Raw genomic sequence first — 22,524 nt, forward strand, 5'->3', positions numbered from 1 at the left:
TAAATTATTAAAAAAAGAAAAATTGTCATTTCCAGCATGAAGCACTTATTTTACCTTCATCAGTGTCAGTGGCTTCTTGCTGTCCACTGTTTTGGTTATTCCTTTGTCTCTGGCGAGTAGTAATGAATGCAGGTATCACTGATAGTTATGCATTGGTGCAAAAATTCTTTTGAGTTTCACTTGAAGTCTAAACTCTGGGATGAAACATTTGTTAAGAAAAAAGTATGCAAACCCCAACGCACCCTTTGTTAATCTCATTTATATCTACTAGTTGTGAGGATTTGTGTACACGTTTACTTCAGGTTTATCTCAGCTTTTTTTGACTTAACATCTGTTATCTACAAAACTTAACCAAAGAATTATTTTTCTGATCACTTGGTTGGCTATTACCACATTCAAGTGTCCACAGAGGTGTTATTGACTTATTGACTGCAGTTAAATCCAGCAACTTATCAGTAAATATTTTTAAATGATGAGCAGACTCACCAAAAAATATATTAAACTTGTTTCATATTTGGTTAGCTGATTTTTCATTCGAAAAATAAAATTTTGTGAATGCATTATATCAAAATTACAGTGTTTTCTTTCAGCAAACTGTCAAATATATAGAGTAAGTAAGATACTGAACTGATGGTTAGAATTTGATCATTTTAACAATAAAAGAAGACAGTTGATAAATAATGTTACTTATATATATATATATATATATATATTGCGACACCTAATGAAACTCAACCATAAGCCAAAGTGGAATCTATTGTGCTGATGGATAGATGGCTCTACGTAGTGAGTCGTGAATAATGTCCTCTGGGCAACTATTATATATTTAGCTCAAGTCCCGTTACGTGTGTGCTCTGATGGAACGGTCCATTATGCATTATTATATAAGTTTGTGCATGTTGCAGCCTTACAGGACATGAAGATAGCACATGCACTGAAGAAGAAAAATGCAGAAACTGCAAAGGTCCACATTTGGCAAGTTCTCAGGAATGCCCCTGCTATAAGAAAGGAAATGCCATATTAAATATCTGTATTGAGCAGAAAGTGCTGTTTCCACTGGCACATCAGGAATACAGAAAATTCCTCAGAATAAGGAGTCCAGTACAACCTGGCATTTGCTTCATACAAGCCCTCTCAAACAATGTACAAAAATAGAAAGAATGTGCATCATGTAAAGGACTAACCAAATTGGTAGAATCGTTGTTGGAACAAGTAAAGTCTCTTGTGGCTGCTACTTCAGCAATAAGTACTGGCAATAAGAAATAAAAACCAATGGTGATCAACATAAATCCACATCACTCATTACACCAACACACAGACTTCCTGCTGCACCTATCATCATGTTGCAAACAACTAAGATCCCTGTGAAGGGATCTATTTAAACATCATCACCTGGAAGGGCATCTTGTCCTCCCGGGCTCCCGGGAAAGTCATCAAATCCAAAAAGAAAATCCTGAGATAGTATTTGATAAGTAATTTGCACGCAGAGTTTTTATGTATAACAGGAAAAAGTTCTACTTTGGCTGCAAATATTATTCAATGAAATGTTTGCGGTCTCTATTCTCGGTGTGAGGATATTGAAATCTTAATAAAGGAAGAAAATTCTTTAATACTGTGTCTGTTGGAGACACCTTCGTTACCAGGATGTGTTCTTTCGTGGATACGTCTGTGAAAGATGTGACTCAAACTAGGGGCAAAGGACGTGAGGGTGTGACTGTTTTCCTAAGGAAATTGTAATAGCCACTCATATTTCACTAATGATAAATATCCCTGCAGTCACAGTGAAGATGTTGATGCCGTTCACAGTGAACATCTGTAGCTTACACCTTCCTCCAAATTCTGATATCAGTGAGGATGATCTGACCAGTCTGTTTTCCCAGATTCCAATTTGCTACATAATTGGCGATTTCAATGCCCATTACCATTTTTGGAGTTCATTGTCATGTTCTCCTCAAGGCAAAACATAGAACTTTGTTTATTGATCGGAAATGCTTGTATTATCTTAATCAGTTACATCTTTGTGCGTTGATCTGTCGTGTTCAGCATCCCTGTTTCCATGCCTTAACTGGCGTGTTTCCAAAAACCTTTTGGAAGCGATCACAGATCGTTTATCTCAGTCCGTAATAGTGATTTGCCTCAGTCAGCTACGCAAATGGGTGGTTGAAAGGCAGACTGGATTGAGTACAAAGATTCATTTAGCCAATATGATGAAAGTGGTGATGTAATCTTTCAAGTCTCCATGTTTGCACACCTGATACTTGATAGTGCAAGTGAATATCCCCCTAACATTGGGAAAACCAAGATGGCCTGCTGTTCCTTGGTGGAACAAAGAATGTAGGAGGGCATTAAGGGATCGTTGCAAGACTGCATAATTTCAATCGTAGGCCTACGACATGTCATGACTAAAGACGTAGGTGCCTACTGCAATGCAAGGGCTGAATGCTGTCTAGTGTTTCAGTGTGCTAAACGAAAATCGTGGCTAAACTGTGGCTACCATTTCTCAGACAACTCCATCGGTTGTTTGGAAAAAGGTTCGGGCCATGTGTGGATCAGAATAATTTCCTCAACACCAATTGGACTAGAAAGCAACGACATCCTTGTTACAGTGCTAATTGATTTGGCAAACATGTTCGGTTACTCTTTTACTTCAGTTTCATTAATATAATCCTTTTGTCCCGAATTTATAAGGTATAAGTTGCAGGTAGAAAAGTACCTTTTTTATGAGAGATTCGCAAAATGAATTAAACATTGCTTTTTTTTTATAAACTAAGGTGTGTTGAAAAATTCCCTGGAAATGACGGGTTCAGTATGTTATCTCACCTCTCGAATAGGTATATTACATCTTTTGTTTAATTACAATAAAATTTTAAATAGACAATTTTATAACTAAATCGTAATATAATGTAACCATAATTTTATAACTAAACTTATATTTTAAATAAACAAAAAAAAAGAAGTTATTAACTTTGTTGATTTATGTAAATCAGTTAATTATATTTGGTATTAATTAGTAGCATTGCATGTTTTATTTAGGAAGAAGATATATCCAAAGATGAACCAGGTGTTTTGGAACCAGGTTGCAGATTTTTTCTTCCTATAGGGTTTCTATTATTTCCTTGTTTCATTTCTTATAACCATCTTATGATTATTATTTAAATTAACAAATAAAAGAATTCCATGAAAAAATTCTTATATCCTATTTTTATTTCTGTAACAAGGTGTAGTAATCAGAAAATTCCGTGATTAGTTCTAAAAATAAAATTAACTTATTAAAATTAGTGCTATTCCTGGTGAAATATTCTCCTTGGGAATGTATGCATGAACGTATTCCTGAAGATCATGCAGTATTGACTATGATTGTCTTTTAGTATCAAAGCGATAGCTTTTCATTTTTGGTTTCATTTTGGAGTATAAGGCATGGGTACAGGGGTTGTGAATATAAGGGAAGTGGAACAATTGCCACTTTGTTGTTTCTGCCACAATTTTGTCTTTTAATGGATTTTTGAATTAGTCTTTGATGCCATAACAGTTTTCAGTTTTTCTACAGTTATGATTTTTACATTACACTTCTCTGCGACTCTTTTCATCTCAGTAAAGTTCACATTTCATTAACACCAGAAGGAAAACAATGAGCTTTTGCAGGCACTTCTATTGTAACGACTGTTCTGCTTCATTTCTGGGTCATAATCATAAACCTAGGTTTTATCGCATGTGATGATCCAACAAATTATATTTGGATTATCATTAACTGTAGCTGAAGTTTATAGCACACATCAGCATGCCTTTGATTTGAGCCACAGGAGCTAAGAGACAAGCTTTGCAGTAAGATAATGCTTATATAAATTTTCACTTAATTTTATTAACAGACCTAAATTGATAACAATAATTTCTTAATTTGTGGATTTTTCTTTTTTTTCATTTGACTATCCAATTTTTTCACATTTTACTGGTGGACGGCCACCCTGGACGATCATCTTTGGCAACTTTGAAATATTTCCTACTCAAAAACTTATTCTGATTGTAAAATGTTTTTTTAAAATCTGATAGAGCATTTCACAAATGAGTTTGCTGAGGTTTATGCAAAATTTGATACAAACACACTGTTGCCACTAACATGGTCCAGGAACTTTCTGGTTACCACTTTATACTAATTATTATAACATTTTTTGGCCTATTATGTTTTGAGGTGTAAGAAGATCTACAGTGACAACTTATTGATAGCTTTACTATTATAGATTAATTTTACTTTGTTGCATGTGCTAATAGTTAAGTAAATTTTTTCAATGGAGTGTTTTTTATAGTAAACAGTTAAATACAGAGTAATATTGAAACTTACAGAAAATATTAGAATAGTACTAAATATGAAATTGTTCTTCCTGTATTATACCTTACAGTATAATTTGCTGCACATATGAATAAAAATATTTTAATTCGACAGGCATTTTTAAAAATAGGTTGACCCAATAATAACATCGAAAGAGAATAACATTCATTTTTAATTATAATTCTTTCCCGCAGCTGATTTTTTTTTATGATTTCAATCTTAATTTTTAAAATGACTGCTTTTTGCAGTACTTAAAAACATTAAGAAAATAATAAAAATCTTGATTGTTAATTTTTAAATAATGCAGTTTTATTTTTTTATTTTTTATTTAAAAAAAAAATGTAAGATGAAATTTTAATTCGTATTAAATAAATAGGTATTAATTGTTTTTGTCAATTATTAGACATATAAATAAACTTTTCTGTTTTTATATTAAGTATTTTTTTGGTTTACTTATATTATATATTTATCAAACAGAGATGAGTTTTTGTTGTACATTTTTACTTTTTCCATTTTAAATGTTAACAAATTTACTGTATTCTTTTAACCAAATTTTTTTCTGGTTGGAAATATATCTGTTTTTATATACCTAATGTTGCTTTTTTTCCTGAAAAACTGTGATGGATTACCAAGAAGATATTACTATATTTAGAATAGATTTTTATTGTAAATAACTTTTTACTAATTTATTTTTGTTTTTTCATTCTTACAGCTGCTTATGGTCCACCTCATGGTATGCCACCACATGGTTATCCTCCACGTGGTCCTCTTTTACCTCCATATGGCGGAATGCCTCCACATAGTCAAGGATATCCTATGGAATCGATGATAGGTATTATATTTAAAATTAATTTTGTTTTTTTTTTGTCTTCAGTCATTTTACTGATTTGATGCAGCTCTCCAAGATTCCCTATCTAGTGCCAGTTGTTTCATTTCGGTATACCCCTACATCCTACATCCCTAACAATTTGTTTTACTTATTCCAAACTTTGCCTGCCTGCACACTTTTTCCCATATTTTTGTACCTCCAATATAAAAGCAGCTATTTCAGGATGCCTTAAGATGTGGCCTATAAGTCAGTCTGTCTCTCCTTTTAGCTATATTTTTCCAAGTGGTTTTGTCATCCATTTGTTGCAACACCTTCATTTGTCATTTTATCCACCCATTTAATTTTTAACAATCACCTATAGTACAAAATTTCTAAAGCTAATCTTTTCTTCTCAGGTACTCCGATCATTTGAGTTTCACTTCCATATAAAGCTAGGCTCTAAACGTATGCTTTCAAAAATGTTTTCCTTATGTTTAAATTAATCTTTGTTGTAATCAAACTATATTTCTGAGTGAAAGCTACCTTTGCCTTTGCTGTTCAACATTTTATATTGCTCCTTCCTTGTCCATCTTTAGTAATTCTACTTTCCAAATAACAGAATTCAACTACCTCCATAGTCTATTCTCGTAATATTTTTATTTTCGTAGTCCTACTTTATTTCAACTAAATTTCATTACTTTCATTTTGTTCTTGTTTATTTTAATGCAGTAGTCCTTGCATAGGACTTCATTCATGCCATTCATTGTTCCTTCTAAATCTTTTTTACTCTGAATTAGAATTACTATATCATCAGGAAATTGTAGCGATAAAGATGCTACAATTTCCTGATGATATAGTAATTCTAACTCAGTTACACCTTGCACTGTTACTCTGGATCTAAATTGTTCTAAATTAACTGCTGGTTCTATGAAAGATTAAAAAGTAACGAATATAGGGAAACATCCTTGTCAAGACTCTCTATTTTATTTTTGCTTCTTTCTTATCCTCTTTGATTATTACTATTGCAGTTTTGTTCCTGTAAATGTTAGCAATTGTTTTTCTGTCTCTGTACTTGAACTGTCAATTTTTTAAAATGCTGAACATTTTCCAGTGTATGTTATCAAATGCGTTTTCTTAGTATAAATACCATGTATGTATGTTTGTTTGTTTATTTGTTTGTTTGTTTTTCTTTTTCTTTAATCTTCCTTTTATTATTAATCTGAGAACTAAAATTGCTTCCCTTGTTCTTATACTTATCCTGAAACCCAATTGGTCTTCTAACACTTCTCCACTCCCCTTTTAATTCTTCTGTACAGAATTCTAGTTAAGTTTTTTGATGCTTGAGTAGTTAAGCTAATTGTTCTGTGTTCTTCACATCTATCTGCACCTGCTTTCTTTGGTGCTTTCTTAATTGCTTTGTCAGTTTTCTTTGTTTAGACATTTTACCTCATCATCAACATGAGCACTTGTAGGCATATAAACATTAACAATCGTTGACTTAGGTTTTGATTTTATTCTGACTGAAGTGATTCTATTGCTAAGCTTTTTGAGTTACTCTAATCTCTTCCCTATCTTCTTGTTCATTACAAAACTGACTTCTGCCTGCTATTTATTTGATGCTGAGTTAATTATTATAAAATCACCTGACCAAAAGTAATTTTCCTCTTCCCACGAACCTCTCTAATTCCTACTATATTTAGATTTAATCTACCCTTTTCCTCTTTAAATTTTCTAACCTACCAACCTCTTTCAGATTTCTAACATTCAACTCTCTGATTCATAGAATGTTATTTTTTAATTTTCTTTTGTCCCCTTCCTTGGCAGTACCCATCTGAAGATCCGAAAGGAGAACTAGTTTACCTTCGGAATATTTTACCAAGGAAGGTGCTTCTACCTTTGTTGCATGAAAATGCAAATAGCAACACTTTCTTAGAAGAAAAAAATCAGCTGTAATTTTCCTTTGCTTTCAGCTGTGCAATACTCAGAAGGTTGACTGATGTTTATATGGCTGTTTGTCCTCCTGACATATGCCCTTAACTACTGAAAAAGCTGCTCCCCTCTTTTAGAAATCTTTCCTTAGTCTGGCTCTCAACAGATACCTCTCTGATATGGTTACACCTTTGTTCTAGCTACTCTATATCACTGAGCACTCGAAGTCCCGTCACCAACAAGGTTTCATGATTCATAGAGGGAGATTATTTGTTAACTAATCAGAATTTTATTTGTGTTTACAGTATAACGCTTTTCTTCCAAAAATGTTGCCTTTAAAAACTTACTATACCCATTTGGAGAGGTAACTGGTGTAAACATATCTGAAAAAAATCTTTGATTTACTGGTTGATTGAGTTTTTAAGAGTGTAACTGATACCTATATAATCCTGTACCTTTGGTGAAATAAAAGACAGTATTAAAAAAAGAGAGAAAGACAATGTTATAATTGCATTATTGTGTATTTTGTCTAGTGAAAGATCTTTGTACTGCCTGGACAGTTGGGATGAAATAGAAGGAGGACTCCATTGGTTTTATCTATGTATCCTGATCAGTGCACCTGATGGTCTCCATCTTTCTATGTTGTCCTGATAAAGTATGCATTATATTCTCATACATTATTTACAGATCCGTGAGGTCAGTGTTGGGCAGTTCATGTAACAATGCTTATTTTATTATGCTGTTTCAATCAACAATTATAGAAAAGCAAATTTCTTATTTTAACATCTTTAGTGAAGTTTATTGCTTTTAAGTTAGCATAGTTTCATTAAGTGATAAAGTTTTTGCACTGTTTATTATTTTTTTCTTTAATTAGGATGTTATAGATTACAAAACAACATAATAAAAATAGTTTTATTTTTCTGTAGAAATTTTTTTGTGATTGGTGTGGTTGTAAATTTTAATTGTACAATTATTCGAGTTTGCTGTATTAATAATTAACGTTATGGTAATTAAGATAGCATTTCATTTTATATAAACGTGTAATTAAAAATGTTTTTTTAGATGGAAAAACATGGACTCAAAATTCATCCTTTCCTTATATCCTTTCTCGTCCTGTCTTGGGTCAAAGTTTATGGTATTTTTCATCATGGTTACAAAGAGGTATTGTGTGATTAAAAATTCTTTAAAAGCTAACATTAAAAAAGATTTTCCTTAATATTTTATTTAATTTTTGAAGTACAATAAAACCATTTGATGAAAGAGCATTTTTCATGATTAATTTTACTCCCACAAAAAAAAGAACATCAGCCCACTGTTATGAGATGGCTGATTACAGTTTGTTTAAATGGTGATCTGAATGTATGTTGATTTTTAATTCTTTGATTCATGGTGTACAAAATAGTGACTGCTTTTAATTGGAAAAATGATTTCACTATTATTTTTATGTTTTAGAAATTAGTGCATGGTGATATTTGCAAGACTAAAAATTATTAGGTAAGCAAATGACTGATGTCTTAGAGCTTCAGTCTGCTGAAGGTAAAACAAAAAAAAGTGTTCTTTTACTTGATATTGATTTGCTGCTAATGGTGGAATTGTTTGATTTTAGAGAAACAGGTTTAAATAATTGTAAATTTTTTTTTATTATTGATGATCGTACATGATAGTAGCTATTGTCTGTTACTTAAAGTAAACCAAAATATAAATGTTCTCTATAATTTTAAACGACTTTATATGTTAATTTTTCAGTACCTTCTTGAAATGTCATATTCAAACCTGCATTGCGATTGTTTTACACTCCAAAACAGCATCCTCTAAAAAAATCACTAAAAGGTTATTACTTAATTCTCTACAAGATTTTTTACTGTGTTCAAGGTATGACAAATTTAATTCCAGGAATGACTGTGCAATATCGTCCTTGTGATAATTTACTTGGAATAAATATGAGTATCTGCATGCAAGTTTGAAATTCAGAGCATCATATTAATATCAAATTTTGTGTAAAAGATCTGCAATTCTGTTAACTGAAATGTTTAAAGCTGTTGAAAGATGATTGTTTTGGATGTTATGAAAAAATTAAGTGCCAAGTGGTATAAGATATTCAAAGATTGACTAGATAATATGAATGAACATCTGAAGTGGGCAGGCAATAAATAAATGAAATGTCAACAGAATGCAACATTTGGTGTGGTGCGAGAAGATGATTAGGGGCAATTAATGTATGTTCAAAGGATGAATGGTGCTAAAAAGATTTTGGTCAGAGCAAAAGATTTGAATTTTGGTCAGACAAGTGGTTCGTCCATCATGATAATGCACCATGCACCAAGCTATGTGTGCTCATCATGAGAGCAAACAATTTTTTTTGACAATTTTTTTTTGTGACAATCTTTGGTTGTCAAAAACAATTTTGGTTGTCAACAACTTTTTGGTTGAATATCTAACCAAAAAATCAATCTCAGTCATCCTGCTTGCTAACGTTTCTTATCCCCTGTAAAATCTGCCAGTCCCAAAATTAAAGAGTGCCCTTTTTCTATTGTTATTGCAAGGAACGAGAAAGGTGGGATGGTCTAATCTGCAAAAAAGAATTTCAGCCCTGTTTCCATTAGAGACAGAAGGTTGGTACTTGAAAGACAGCCATAGCTATTAGTGTACAGTTAGAAATGTGTGTTATTTACAAATGTAATTCAGGAATTAAATTTTCACATCTCATTAATTGCATTTAAGTTTGTGATTTTTTTTCAGTGAATTTTATGTTTTGAATTTTTTTGTCAAGTTTGAGATTTATTTTTTGTATTTTGATAATTAATTTATTTTTAATTATAGATAATTCTTATAATAATCATTGTTGAGTGCTGCTTCATTTGATATTACATTTTTCTGATTTTACTTTTTTATGAATTACATTTTTCTGAATATTTATTTTGCAGTATATCACTCCATAAGCTTGAAGCTTGTGCTTATGGGCTATGGAAATTAAATTTTGTAGCATATGAAAATGCCATGTCTGACTGGGTGGGATTCAAATCCAGAATCTCCAAATGAGAGGCTAAGGCACTACCACTCTGCCACAGAGATCAGTAGATTTACAATGGATATCAAGCTATTTTTAATGGAGGAATCAAAATTCAAGGAACTTGTATGGGAAACAAAGTAAACTACAGCCCCTCTCTACCACTAGAGTTTGGCCAGCTGAGGACCACGTGAAGCAGCATATTGAATTTATTTCTCTTTCTTCTGGGTGTTTTCTTTTCTAGTCTTCCAGTAGTTATAATTCTTGTGCTTTGACTTTTGGGCTTCTCTCTTCTGATCAGACATTGTTGGTTTTTTGCTCTTTTTCTTGGAAACCGTTGAATTTTATACCATTTTCTACTTTATTAACCTCCAGAACCATTGTAAGGTATTACTTCAGTTGATGAATGAGGATGACATTATGAATGTAAATGAAGTGTTTAGTTTTGTAGAGTCTCAGGTCGACCATTCCTGAGGTGTGTGGTTAATTGAAACCCAGCCACTAAAGAACACTGGTATCCACAATGTAGTATTCAAACCCGTAAAAAGTAACTGCCTTAACTATGATTTGAACCTCAAAACTCTTGATTTCAAAATCAGCTGATTTGCAATGACGAGTTCATCACTAGACCAACCCGGCGGGTGAGAGGTTTTTGAACCTACACACCACATCCCAACCCTGTAGGGGGAAGACACCCACCTTGTGACGTTACCGGTCACCACACCACCCCCTCCTTTCAAAGCCCTGAGGAGCTTTACTGGAGGTCATTTTTAGACTCTCTAACTGATTACATCTCACTCATCTTAACTCATTAGCCAGGTCTCAGTCGGGATGCCATCGATGTAAATGCCTCGGCAGACATTTGCATCAGTAAAACACAAATCAAATTTTGCCTTTATGTAGGCCTCAAATGGAAATCTTCCATCCAACCTAACATGATTTCCCAAACTAACTGACCAAAACCGCAGAAGCGTGAACTCCATGCCATGCCTTGTCCAGATTTGTCAGCACCGTTCGTGATTGTGAATGCATCAGAAAACGAATGAGTTTAAAGTTAAATACCACACTCATACCAATCAAAATTATGTCTTGCACAACATAGAGAATCAGACCTACATTCAATTAAGTTTACCAATTTAGGACACCTATCAAGGGGAACGCAACCTCATTCTGGTATGCGCAGGAGCCGGGGACAAACCCCATATCCCCACCCAGTCACATCATGGTGTCTTGTGTGGCATTGCCAAGTCACAATCATGACCTCCTCTGGCAGAGGCGTGGCTCTGGCAGCCACGCCTCCGGTTGCACGGGTTAACATACCCTGGCGGTGCAGCCACCCCCACCAGCGGACGACCCAAAGTGAATCACAAACAATACCAACCAATCTACCTAAGCCGGACCTCCAACCTCCAACCTATCCAATGCCTAAGCCGGAATCCTAGCCACCCGGGATCCCACAACAATCAAGTATCTTGACTAAACTTCCTTTGCAGACCTGCACACCGCAAGGGCACAAAGAAAACCAGCCACTATAGACCACTTGTCGCCGATCATCCAGTTAATTTCGGAGATCCAGACAGGAATGTATTCTCTCAAGTCCCCTAACAGCTCATGAATGTTCGACCTTGTATCGGGGACAGAGGTAGAGGATGTGGTCCACTGTATGTATCATCAGTCCCACAATCCGGGCATTGACTCCAATCCAGCAAATGAGACCTAGCCAAACTCGCCCTTAAGGCACCATGCCTGGAGAGAACTGTGTGATATACCGAATGAGGGAGTGCCATCCAATCCCACCTAAATTAAACACCATAGGAAATATACCATGTGTGGAGCGATCTGTGGGGATTCGTCCCACCTGACCTGCCAAGACGCAAGACCCCGGTCTTCAATCTCCTGCTTTCGTTATGATGTCAATAGGTTATTTACCTTGGAAATCTAGCATTCCTTATACTCATTAGCCAAGATATCTATTGGTTTGACTCCGGCTATAATGCAGACTGCTTCCTGCGAGACTGTTCTATAGCTGCTTATAACAGCAAGCAAGAGGAGACACTGGGCCCGCAGCAAAATGTCTGCACAATACCTAAAAGCCATCCAGTGAGCCCAGACAGGCGCAGCATACAGCATAATAGCTTTGCTGACACCTTTGTAAAGGATATGCATGGTACAGTAATTCAACCTCCAATCAGGATGAATGACTACGGATTTTGTAAAAAGCATCAGCGGCCATTTTTGCTACATACTGTAGATGTTCCTTGAACCGAAAATTCTTATCAAGGATAACACCCAGGTATTTTTGAGTCGCATCGTACTAAATGGGAAGACCAGCCATCTGGACCTGGATTTGTCAAGTAGCAGCCAATTGGTGGCCCTTAAGAAATGTTTTTGAACCCTGAGGTCCATTGTTTTCTGTTCTTTTTGTAATAAATGTGGTTGAATATTTGTTCTGTGAGCCTGTTATTCATTTTCATAAGGTGGCCAAAGAATTTCGCTCTTCTTTTTCTGGTGAAATCTTACATTTTCTCAGTTTCGTTGTGTTTGTGAGAAGATCTTTATTACTTCTGAATTTGTATTCATTTTCATTTTTTTTATTTATCCTAGAATTTTTATCAAGATTATCCTTTTTTTTTTGCATTTATTTCATCAAACTGGGGATTCATCGTGATGCGTGCAGATCTTATTTACAGTATTGTAGTGCTGGAATTTGCTTTATTTCAGATTGCTTTTTGTTGTAAATATTTTTTGTTAGATGATAGGCTAATTTCACTATCCATGTTCTTGTTTTGCCAGCATCTTTATCTAAACCATTAAATTGGATTATCTGTTCCAGATATTTAAATTTTGACTGTTGATTTTTCCATATTTCATATTTAGGGACTTGGGAAAAATCTTTGATGTTTATCATGAATTGCAATGCTTGTTGCACTTGGTAGATAGGTCAGACTACCTGAATACTAAAGAATTGTTTCCCAGTGTGACAGTCCATGAACATGCATTTGATATGCAAGTTCAACCATATGTAGTTGATAAATTTATCAAGCAAGGGAACCAAAAGGATTTGTTGTGGTGAAAAATGAACTTCAATATTGATCTGTTTTGGAACAGACTTGTTGCTGTGCAGATATATGTTGATTGTCTTACAAGTGTAGAACGCAGGAGATCTGCAATTTTCCGTAAGTGCATTGTCTAGTCCTGTTTCTTCTGCTGCTCATGAAACGCAAGGGCAGGTTGGAAATGAGTAAGATTGTGAGAACAAACGTGGCGATTTACTTGATAATGTGAATGATTGTGAAGTCATTAGCCTGATGTCAATTGACATCGATATACCAAATATGAATTCCTTTTATATGATGTTACCAATGACTGTCTGATACGTATTTATCAGTTGAAGCGTAAAACTGTTCCTCCCATATCATTATGGGAGTACAAAGGGCAGAGGAGTTGGGATGGGTCAAACTGTTTCCAGACTGTAGGAATGGGTTCAGAGAATACAGATCAGTGCCCATAACTCCACTTGCTGCTGCCACTTGACTGCTTCCAATCAAGGATAATGAGTAATGAAAGAAGATTACAAACCGAGTATCTGTTTTATGCCCTCTCAACTGTAGAGTTACATAAAGCTAAGCAAAATGTTTCTGTTTGTAGTCGCTTACTCCAAATGGAGCTGAGCCTAGTAATGTTCAGAACATTCAGCTGTGATTTGCAATATTCAAGGGACTCATTCATATTTGCATAAAGCCTTCTTCATTGATATTATGGCAATGGTCCAAAATTTAGGGGGGGCTCTGCACTTCTACATTATACTTTTATGTAATGATATGCAATGGCTGGACATCCATACTTTTTTTTGGCAGATTTAATACTTATTAAATGAAGTGGACATTAATTTCATGTTAAATATTTCTGTTAATTTATACATCCCATTTCCATTCTTTTATTAGCTGCAAAATTTCTTATAGTTTTTTGGTATACCTTTTCTTTGCCAATTTTCACATTAAAATCTAGTAAAATTTTGTTGATGTCTTTTGGCACTTAATGGATTGTGTTTTTAACGGTTTTCAAATTTTTTAATTAGTTTGAATTCTTTTTATTATCTTCATTAATTGGAGTATGGATGTTGATAAATAAGTAATTTTTATTTTCACATCTCTGTTAGAAGGGCTAAAATTTCAAGGGTGAATAGAAATTTTTGACAAATATTTTCTCATTGATTAAAGGTTGTCTCCAAATGTGGCACAGTTGTCATTATTCTTTTACTAGTTTTCCTTTTAAAAATTCTCTAAATTTTCTGAGTCTTATTGTGTTTTCATTTGTGAATCTTGTTTTTTGAAGTGCAAGTATTAAGATTTTTGTGTTTGTCTTAAATTTTGGTTACTTCTTTAAGTTGTACTTTTTTTTACCGGGAGTTGAAGTTTAATCTTCCAAAGAGATATTTGTATTCTGGTCTTAATTGTGGTGGTGGCTTCCAGGAGAAGGCTCAAATTCCTTCTTGCATGTTGGTTTGGACTCGTCAGAATCCGATGGCCAAATATATGCGTTATTGCCATTGTGGATTTTTTTCCATTGTACCAACTGGAGTAATTACTTTTCCAAAAGGTTTCATCATGTTGGTTTTGGGAAAGACAAACGTTTCCAAGGTTAAAATGGTTTTTGTAAACTGTGTAATTTCTCTCTTCTAGTTCAGTTGAAGGTAAAAATCCTCAACCTATTCAGGGCCAGACATAGAGGATCACACCTCTACATTCAGACCTAATCAACTTTTTTATTTTTGGAAAAGTTACTCCAATAGCATTTTCTTTTAGCACAGGAAATAAAACCTTAAAGTTTTCTATTTAAACACTTTAATTTACTTTGTTCTCTATAAATTTCTAAATTTTATTTTTTTCAGGAAATATTTATACATCAGATTACTTAAAATGGAAACATTTGACCCGATTAAGTGATCCATATTATTTACACAAAATGATTTTTATTGCTTATTAGAAAACATCATTTAGCTCTGCTATGAGTTTGGTGATATTTTGCTGTTCTCATTCTGGTACCGACTGATGTTATAATTGGTGCTGGTTCAAACAAACATAATAACACTTGAAAGTCCTGAATAGTGAAATAGAAGCAACATACATTACTGACTGTGTTGTTGACACAGACAAAAATTCCACTAACATCGACAAAAACCTTTCCGTTTTTACTCCAAGGTGTATTGTAAACAGAGTGAAGACATCATTTTTAGAGCTATATCATCTGTGGTTTGGTGTGTTTGGCCTGGCGTGTGATTGTTTTATTCTCAAGATAACTATCCCATTTTTGAGAGTGTTTCTGAACTCATCAGGTTGGCTACAACAATTACAGTTGCACTGTGATTATCATGTGTACAATTTGGGTGAAAACTTTTTAAAAATCTATTATCCTTAAGTACAGTTCACTAGGATAGTGTGACTTCTGTCTGTCAAATTACTCAACTGTTTAAATTCCTAATTATAAAATACCCAAATGGTGTATTGGGAAGCAGCAGAACTAAATATAAATTAACTTTCATTTATGATGAGTTATGAGTGCATTGAGGTTTATTGCAGACAAAAATCATTCATATTTTTGCTAGCCTGAAAGTAGCTTATTATTTATAAAAATATACAATTAATCTTGATTTTTGGTTAAAAATTCAGTTTGGTTTTTATATGTGTAAAAATATACGAGAAATTTTTGCTTTGAAATATCAGAAATTTTTTGTTGTATCTATTACATTTGTTGAAATTTTAACAATAATTATTTGTTAATAGTATAGTTTATTATTTTTTTAAGGTGGCATGAGAGGTCATAGAGGTTACGGTCCAAGAGGCCGAGCACGTGGAATGTTTCCTGTTTATAGGGGTGGACCACCCAACGGTAAAGTTGGGTATGTAAAGATTTTAATTAACTTAATTCAAATTATCTGTATTCATATTTTCATGATTCTGTGTACTGATGGATGTTTAGAAAATAATAATTTACATTTAAATACGTCAGTTTTTAATACGAAGTACGGCAGTTTTAAATACGTCAGTTTTTAAATAAATTTATTGACTAATAATATATACAATTCATACCGTCATTATTTCTCTATATAGTCTCCGGCACAATCTACATACTTTTTTCAATGATTTGGAAGCTTGAATATTCCTTGTTCATGAAAAGTTTGTGGAAGAGTCATCAACCAATTGCTCACACACTCCTCGACATCTTTTTATTTTTCAATAATTCCCCCCTCCAAGTGATTTTTTCAAGGGCGCAAACAAAAAATAGTCAGAGGGGGACAAATCTGTTGCAAGAACTTTTCTGGCTGACGGACGGGTTTTGGCCTTCACTGACCTCATCCATCCTTCGCCACTCCTTACCTGCTATTTTTTACTCAGAGTGTATTGATGGAGCCATTGATGTCACATGTGACAATACACCTCAAAAATCATCCCCTTCTTGCTGAAATTGATTCTGAAGCCTCTCACAGATCTCTAACCTGGCCTGTTTTTGATTTTTCCATCGAAAACTAATTTTTCTAAAACTAAAATGATCAGTGATAATGGATTGAGCACTTCCATAGCTGTTACCCACTTCTGATGTGATTTCTTCCCCAGTGAACTGGCGAACACCTTTGATAACCTCTTGAGTGGCACAGATGTTGTCAGACTTGACCTTGGGTGTCGATCATGACTTTTGTTTTTCTACACTTTCTTGACCACCCTTTTGTCTGGTGCATGTGTACAGTCTGTTTTGGTGTAGCGTTCCCAGACTGCACCTTTAAACGAGTTTAAATTTCCGCAGGTTTAACATCTTCATTAATTAAAAACTTTATGATAATATGTTGTGCAACAGACAACAGAACGTCTTGCTCACTCTCATGGCTTTACTGACCGCAGAACAGAGCAGAGGATCTAACCAAGCTGGTGCCCCATCTCTGACATACCGAATATTAACCCCCCACCACTCTGCTTTCCAGCTTGGAACTGCTTGCTGTGTAGAATAGCAAAATTACTGTTTAAATGTGATTCACCCTCGTACTTTTAATTTGTAATGTACACTAACTGTTGAATTTAATTACTCCTATTAAATAATAAAATGAAATTTTAATTTTGTAGTGAATTAATTTTATTTTTTAAACTGGTATTATTATAAACTAAAATTATTCATATTTTTTAGTGAAAAATGATATTTTCTTTTGAATGAAATTTGTTTTAGTAATTGTGATTGAAATGTTTCATTTTATCACTATTTTCATATATTTTTTTGTAAAATGTTGCATTAGATGATGTGTTGCTGCAGAGTTTTAGGAAGTTGTTATGATTGTAAAAAGTCAGCTTAAGAGGGTAGCTTTTTATGTTGTTATTTTTAATGTTGCATCTTTTAAAATATTTTTTTTAGGTATCGTGATGAAAAATTAATTTAATGAGATTGATAACTGATCTTGTTCAGAAGTCTTTTAAACTCATCGTTACATACTTGTTATTACATAATTTTTAAAACTTTATAACTTGAAATATTATTTTTTTAAATTAAATTTTTATCATCTGGTTCAATACATTATATTTATTGAATTGACAGGCAAAATACAAATATGAACTATAAAATCCTGAAAGTCACTTAATTGATTTTTAACTGACTCTTATAGCATTATTATATTTTAATTTTAGGATTATTGAAGATCCATTAGCCGCATTTGAAAGGATGCTCCAGGAAAAAGATTCACGAGATAGGCATTTACGCAGACGACGTCAAAGATCATTTTCTAGATCTCGTTCCAAATCACCATTAGTTCGACCGAGAAGGCATTCGCATTCGAGGTCATATGGAAGGTCCTTATCTCGTTCAAAGTCAAGATCTAGAAGTCGTAGTAGGTCTAGATCTCGGGTCTGGTAGACCTATAGTCCTAGGTCAAGAAGTCGTACTCCACTTCCTCGTAGTAGGTCGGTTTCTAGAAGTAGATCGAGAACACCACGTACTCCACCTAGAAGTCGGTCTCGCAGTATAACTCCTCGCAGGTATTTTATTGTTTGTCTTAATCATTTAAATTTTATTTATATAATTTTACATATTTCCAAGTGTGTTAAACATTAATTTGAACTATTGTAAATTTAGTGCTTATGTAAGGGTTATTCTCTAGCTTTATAGAATAGAAGTGCACAAATTATATTAGAATATTTCTTAAGAATTCATTTAGGATGTTAAATAAGTATGTGAGTTGTATTGTTTACAGTTAAACATGCATGTATTGTTACTTTCATGAAAATGTTGGTTTTGGTTTATATTTTAGTGTTAAAAAAAATTGTTTAAGCAAAATAAATAGTTACTGGGTAATGCAATTAATTGAAATATATTGCCTTATACATAGTTCACTTTTCTCATTGATGTCAAGTTTTTTTTTATAATTTTTTTTCATTTCTTTGTCAAATTATTTTAAAATTTTATTCTGTTCAGTTATGATTTTTCTTCCTACTATTTAAGAAAACTAAAACATGGTAACTGTAAGCATAAAATAGAACATGCATTTCTGTATTTTGTAATTGCATTATTACTTCCTTATATGAAGTAAAGGAAGTACTGTGATTGGGAAAAATTTCAGTTTTCAGATTTCAACAGAAATAACCATTTTGACCACCCCTGAATCTATTTTGACTAGTTTCGGTGTGACATCTGTACATATTTCATATAACTCAAAAACAATTAGCCGTAGCATGTTGAAATTTTAGATTTAGGATTGTTGTAGCATCTAGTTGTGCACCTCCCCTTTTGATTGCAATCCTCTGAATCAAAAGTGTCTAAAAAAAGCCTAAAATCCCCAAAAATTTGGATTTTAGACTTTTTCTTAACTGCAGTAATAAGCTCTCATGGAGAGCTTTTCAATAATTATCATAAGTGGTACTTACATTCATTGGTTCCAGACTTATAGCCAAATAAAATTTTAATTAATGAAATATTTGAATCTTACAAGGGAGGCACGTTGGTTCTAATCAGACTTTGCCTTTTTTTAACTTTTTTTTTTTTTAAATTTAAATATATTAATTTATTAATAATTATTAATCTGTGATTGTAAGCAAATTTTTACAATAAATTATTATTCAATAATAAAAATAAATAAAAAAATAGAAAAAAATTAGAAGTTATTAGGGAAATAAAATTTTATGTATATCTAAAAATCTGTACATGTAATTTAATAGGCCATATTACATATGTGTATATGCAATAGATTTGGTGAAACATCTGATTATTAAATATTAATTGAAAATTATAATTTAGGATCATATATTTTTGGATTTTGTAGTTAATTTTATTTAATTATCCTAGAATTCATGTTTAATTTTATCTACATTAAAGTTAGCAGAGTAACTGAAAAATAGACCCTCACAAGAACAACTTATATACTGAGGTATACTGCGTGATTTTTAATAAATTGCAAAAAATTCTTATCTCTTAGTTCATTACTCTTCTGATGTTGTTGGACAACATTCTTCCTAAGATAGAGTTGATCATCATTTCCTTTATTTGTTTTTTTGTTGCTAATCATTTACTTGCTCTTTGATTTGATATAATTCTGATCTTAATTTGTGTACACATTCTCTAGTTTTAAAATTTTCTCTTTTTATATTCATCATTCTTCTTAAATATTTTTATTCTTTCCTTGATCTTAACATTTTCTTCCTCTTTATATTTATCATCTTCTCTTAATATTTTTATTCTTTTTTTGGTTTTAACATTTTCTTCCTCTGTAATCATCTTCTCTTAATCTTTTTATTCTTTCTTTGATTTTATCATTTTCTTCTTCTTTGTATTTATCATCTCATAATTTTTTTATTCTTCCCTTGTCCTTAGCATTTTCTTCCTCTTCATGTTCATCTTGTTGTTTTCTTGAGTTATTTCTTCATGTTATCTTTCTTTTTCCTGTATGATTGTTTCTTTTTCATTTTTATTATTCACCAAATAGTTCAATAATAAAAACAGTATTTTACACGTAAGGTTAAAATGAACATTTGTAACCAGTATACAGGAGTTCATTAAACGGAATAGTTTAATTATTATTAACATTTATACGACACACCAGAAATCTGAAACTTTTGTTAATCAGCAACTCATGAAGGTACGAATAATACTGATCTTGTAATACGAGTAATTAAGGGACTTACTTTATCCTAATATTTTGTGTAAGATTGTTGAATTAATGTGTAAATATTTGATGTTAATAAAAACTAATATTTCAGAAATTGTGGAACTGTCCACTTCGTTAAAGAATTGATGGATTGTATCTCACTTTCAAATGAAATATGTTTAAATGAAGTGCAGCAAAAATGTTTATATATAATTTAATAGGCGTACAAGGAAGTCATGTAGTGTACGCATCAGGTATTTTTATACAGAATACCTGTAAATTAAATAGTTTTCTAAAAGTTTTGTGTTTTCTATGCTACTCAAAATCTGCTTGTTCATTTTTGTTACAGAATAGTTTTCTATTTGTTTTTAGTTAATGTTTAATGTGTTTTATTAAGAAAAATATTAGACATCAAATAAAAAAGGGAATAAAATCTGTAAATTTATGTTGGTCAGAATTTTTTATTTTGCTTAATATATACAATCATAATTTTTCCAGCTCTTTTTCCTTGAGCTACTTATATTGTTTTCATTCATTTATTTATAAATGTGTATTTTTTATTGGTTACTGGATTGTATATTGGTGAGAGTGAAGAAAAATAAAAATATAAAGAATAACAACAACTTATAAGAGCAGAGAATCATTATAAAATGTGAACTGTGCGCAGTAAAACTGTTGACAAGAATTCACAAACAAGCATATAATTGAAAAAAAAAGAAGATTATTTGTACAGGTTAGAAAAAACATTTATAATCACTGGATATAGGGTGAATTGTTAACTACAATACTAGTTGAAATGATCAATTTATTTGACTGGTGTTATCAGCATTCTCTAATACGAGTATATTGAACTATTCTTGAAGGGTAGGATTAATATCTTGAGTGTAGATTTAATACGTTAGTCCCTTATTTCATATATAACTTTACATACTGTATTAACCCCATTGTTATTATTTGTAACAATGTGTCTGATTTATGAAATAAATTTGGTTGACATTTCCTTTCTTTAAAATCATTTCAAGCCAATTAATACAGATAGAATTTTTTTACTCTTTTTTTGAAGGAGCTGAACTAGAACTAATACCAGAACACGCTCAAGAACAAGAACATTATCCAGAACACGTTCTAGGACTAGATCAAGATCAAGATCAGTTTGTCCCAGATCCAAAACTCCACCAATCTCTAAAAAGAAAAAAACAAGGTCAAGATCTCATTCTGGATCATATTCATTCTCACTCAGCAGGTATTTATATATTAAATGTTTTTCTACAAAATAATTTTAGTCAATGTAATTAGTTTTTCTAAAATCCATGCTTTCTGAAATGTTGAAACATGTTTTTTTTTTCTTTTATCCCATCATAAAATAATTCATTTTGAATATACTTATATTAGATTATAAATTTAACCCTTTGAATGCTGGTGGTAACAAAATGTGTTGCTATAAACATAATTCCCACTAATTCAGACATCAGCTGCATCAGTTGCATGCCTCGGTGATCAGCACTTGCAGTTCCATCACTGTACGACGAGGATGTTTAGGGAAAATTGTTTAAAAAAATAATCATACAGATTCAAATCAGGACTGTTCGAGGGAGGGGCAGTTCTGTCCACACGCAAAATGATTAGGAAATAGTTTTGAACTGACATTGCATTAAAAATTTCATGCAGATAGTCTAAAACAATATTAGTCGTGTTGGTCTGGCTTCATTCTGCATGAACCATTCGTTTTCTAATGGAAACCCGTTGGCAAAAAGCTGAGGAACAAAATTATTACGCAGCATGTTTAGATAATCCTTCACTGTTCTCTTTCTCTTCATAAAAGAATGGTTTATTACTAAAATTCTTAGTGAACATTATTAAAGATAGCTGATTGTGGAGGCAAAAGTCATATTGGGGTTTGGTTTTTCTGATTCTTCCTCACTTTATTTCCAGTTAATTTATTTAATAAGTTAAAAAAAAAATTATTCCATTATTTGTTGTATAAAATTTTCTCTGTTATCAGTATATTACTCACAAATATATAAACATTAGTTAATCTAACTAACGTTTATATATTATTTAAATAAGCATTACAATATTTACATACATTTTATTTTCATTATTGATGATAAAATAGTTATCATCATTAATATGTTTAATATGAATAGTAGAATTACTTAATACTTTTTCAGTATGAATAAAATTTTATTTAGCAGATCACAAACTTTTAATACTCACAAACTTCTTAAATTGTATATTTTATATTTCTGATTGCTTTCTTTATATTAAAATGGTAATCTGTACATTTTCATATTTATCTGCTACTTCCAATATATATTATATATATATATATATATATA

At 32.3% G+C, this 22,524-nt stretch overlaps 1 protein-coding gene across 1 annotated transcript in view; it reads left to right on the top strand.

Moving 5' to 3' along the window:
• LOC142317287 (uncharacterized) overlaps nucleotides 1-22,524 on the top strand; it is a 39,752-nt gene that overhangs the window by 2,773 nt on the left and 14,455 nt on the right. The window contains exons 3-6 of the mRNA XM_075353713.1: nucleotides 5,037-5,156; nucleotides 15,874-15,967; nucleotides 17,736-18,083; nucleotides 21,249-21,428. Coding sequence (XP_075209828.1) covers nucleotides 5,037-5,156; nucleotides 15,874-15,967; nucleotides 17,736-17,961 — 440 coding nt within the window. The 3' untranslated portion in view covers nucleotides 17,962-18,083; nucleotides 21,249-21,428. The remainder of the gene's footprint in view (nucleotides 1-5,036; nucleotides 5,157-15,873; nucleotides 15,968-17,735; nucleotides 18,084-21,248; nucleotides 21,429-22,524) is intronic.

Source organism: Lycorma delicatula, chromosome 1, assembly GCF_047948215.1.
Source record: "Lycorma delicatula isolate Av1 chromosome 1, ASM4794821v1, whole genome shotgun sequence".
NCBI lineage: Eukaryota > Metazoa > Arthropoda > Insecta > Hemiptera > Fulgoridae > Lycorma > Lycorma delicatula.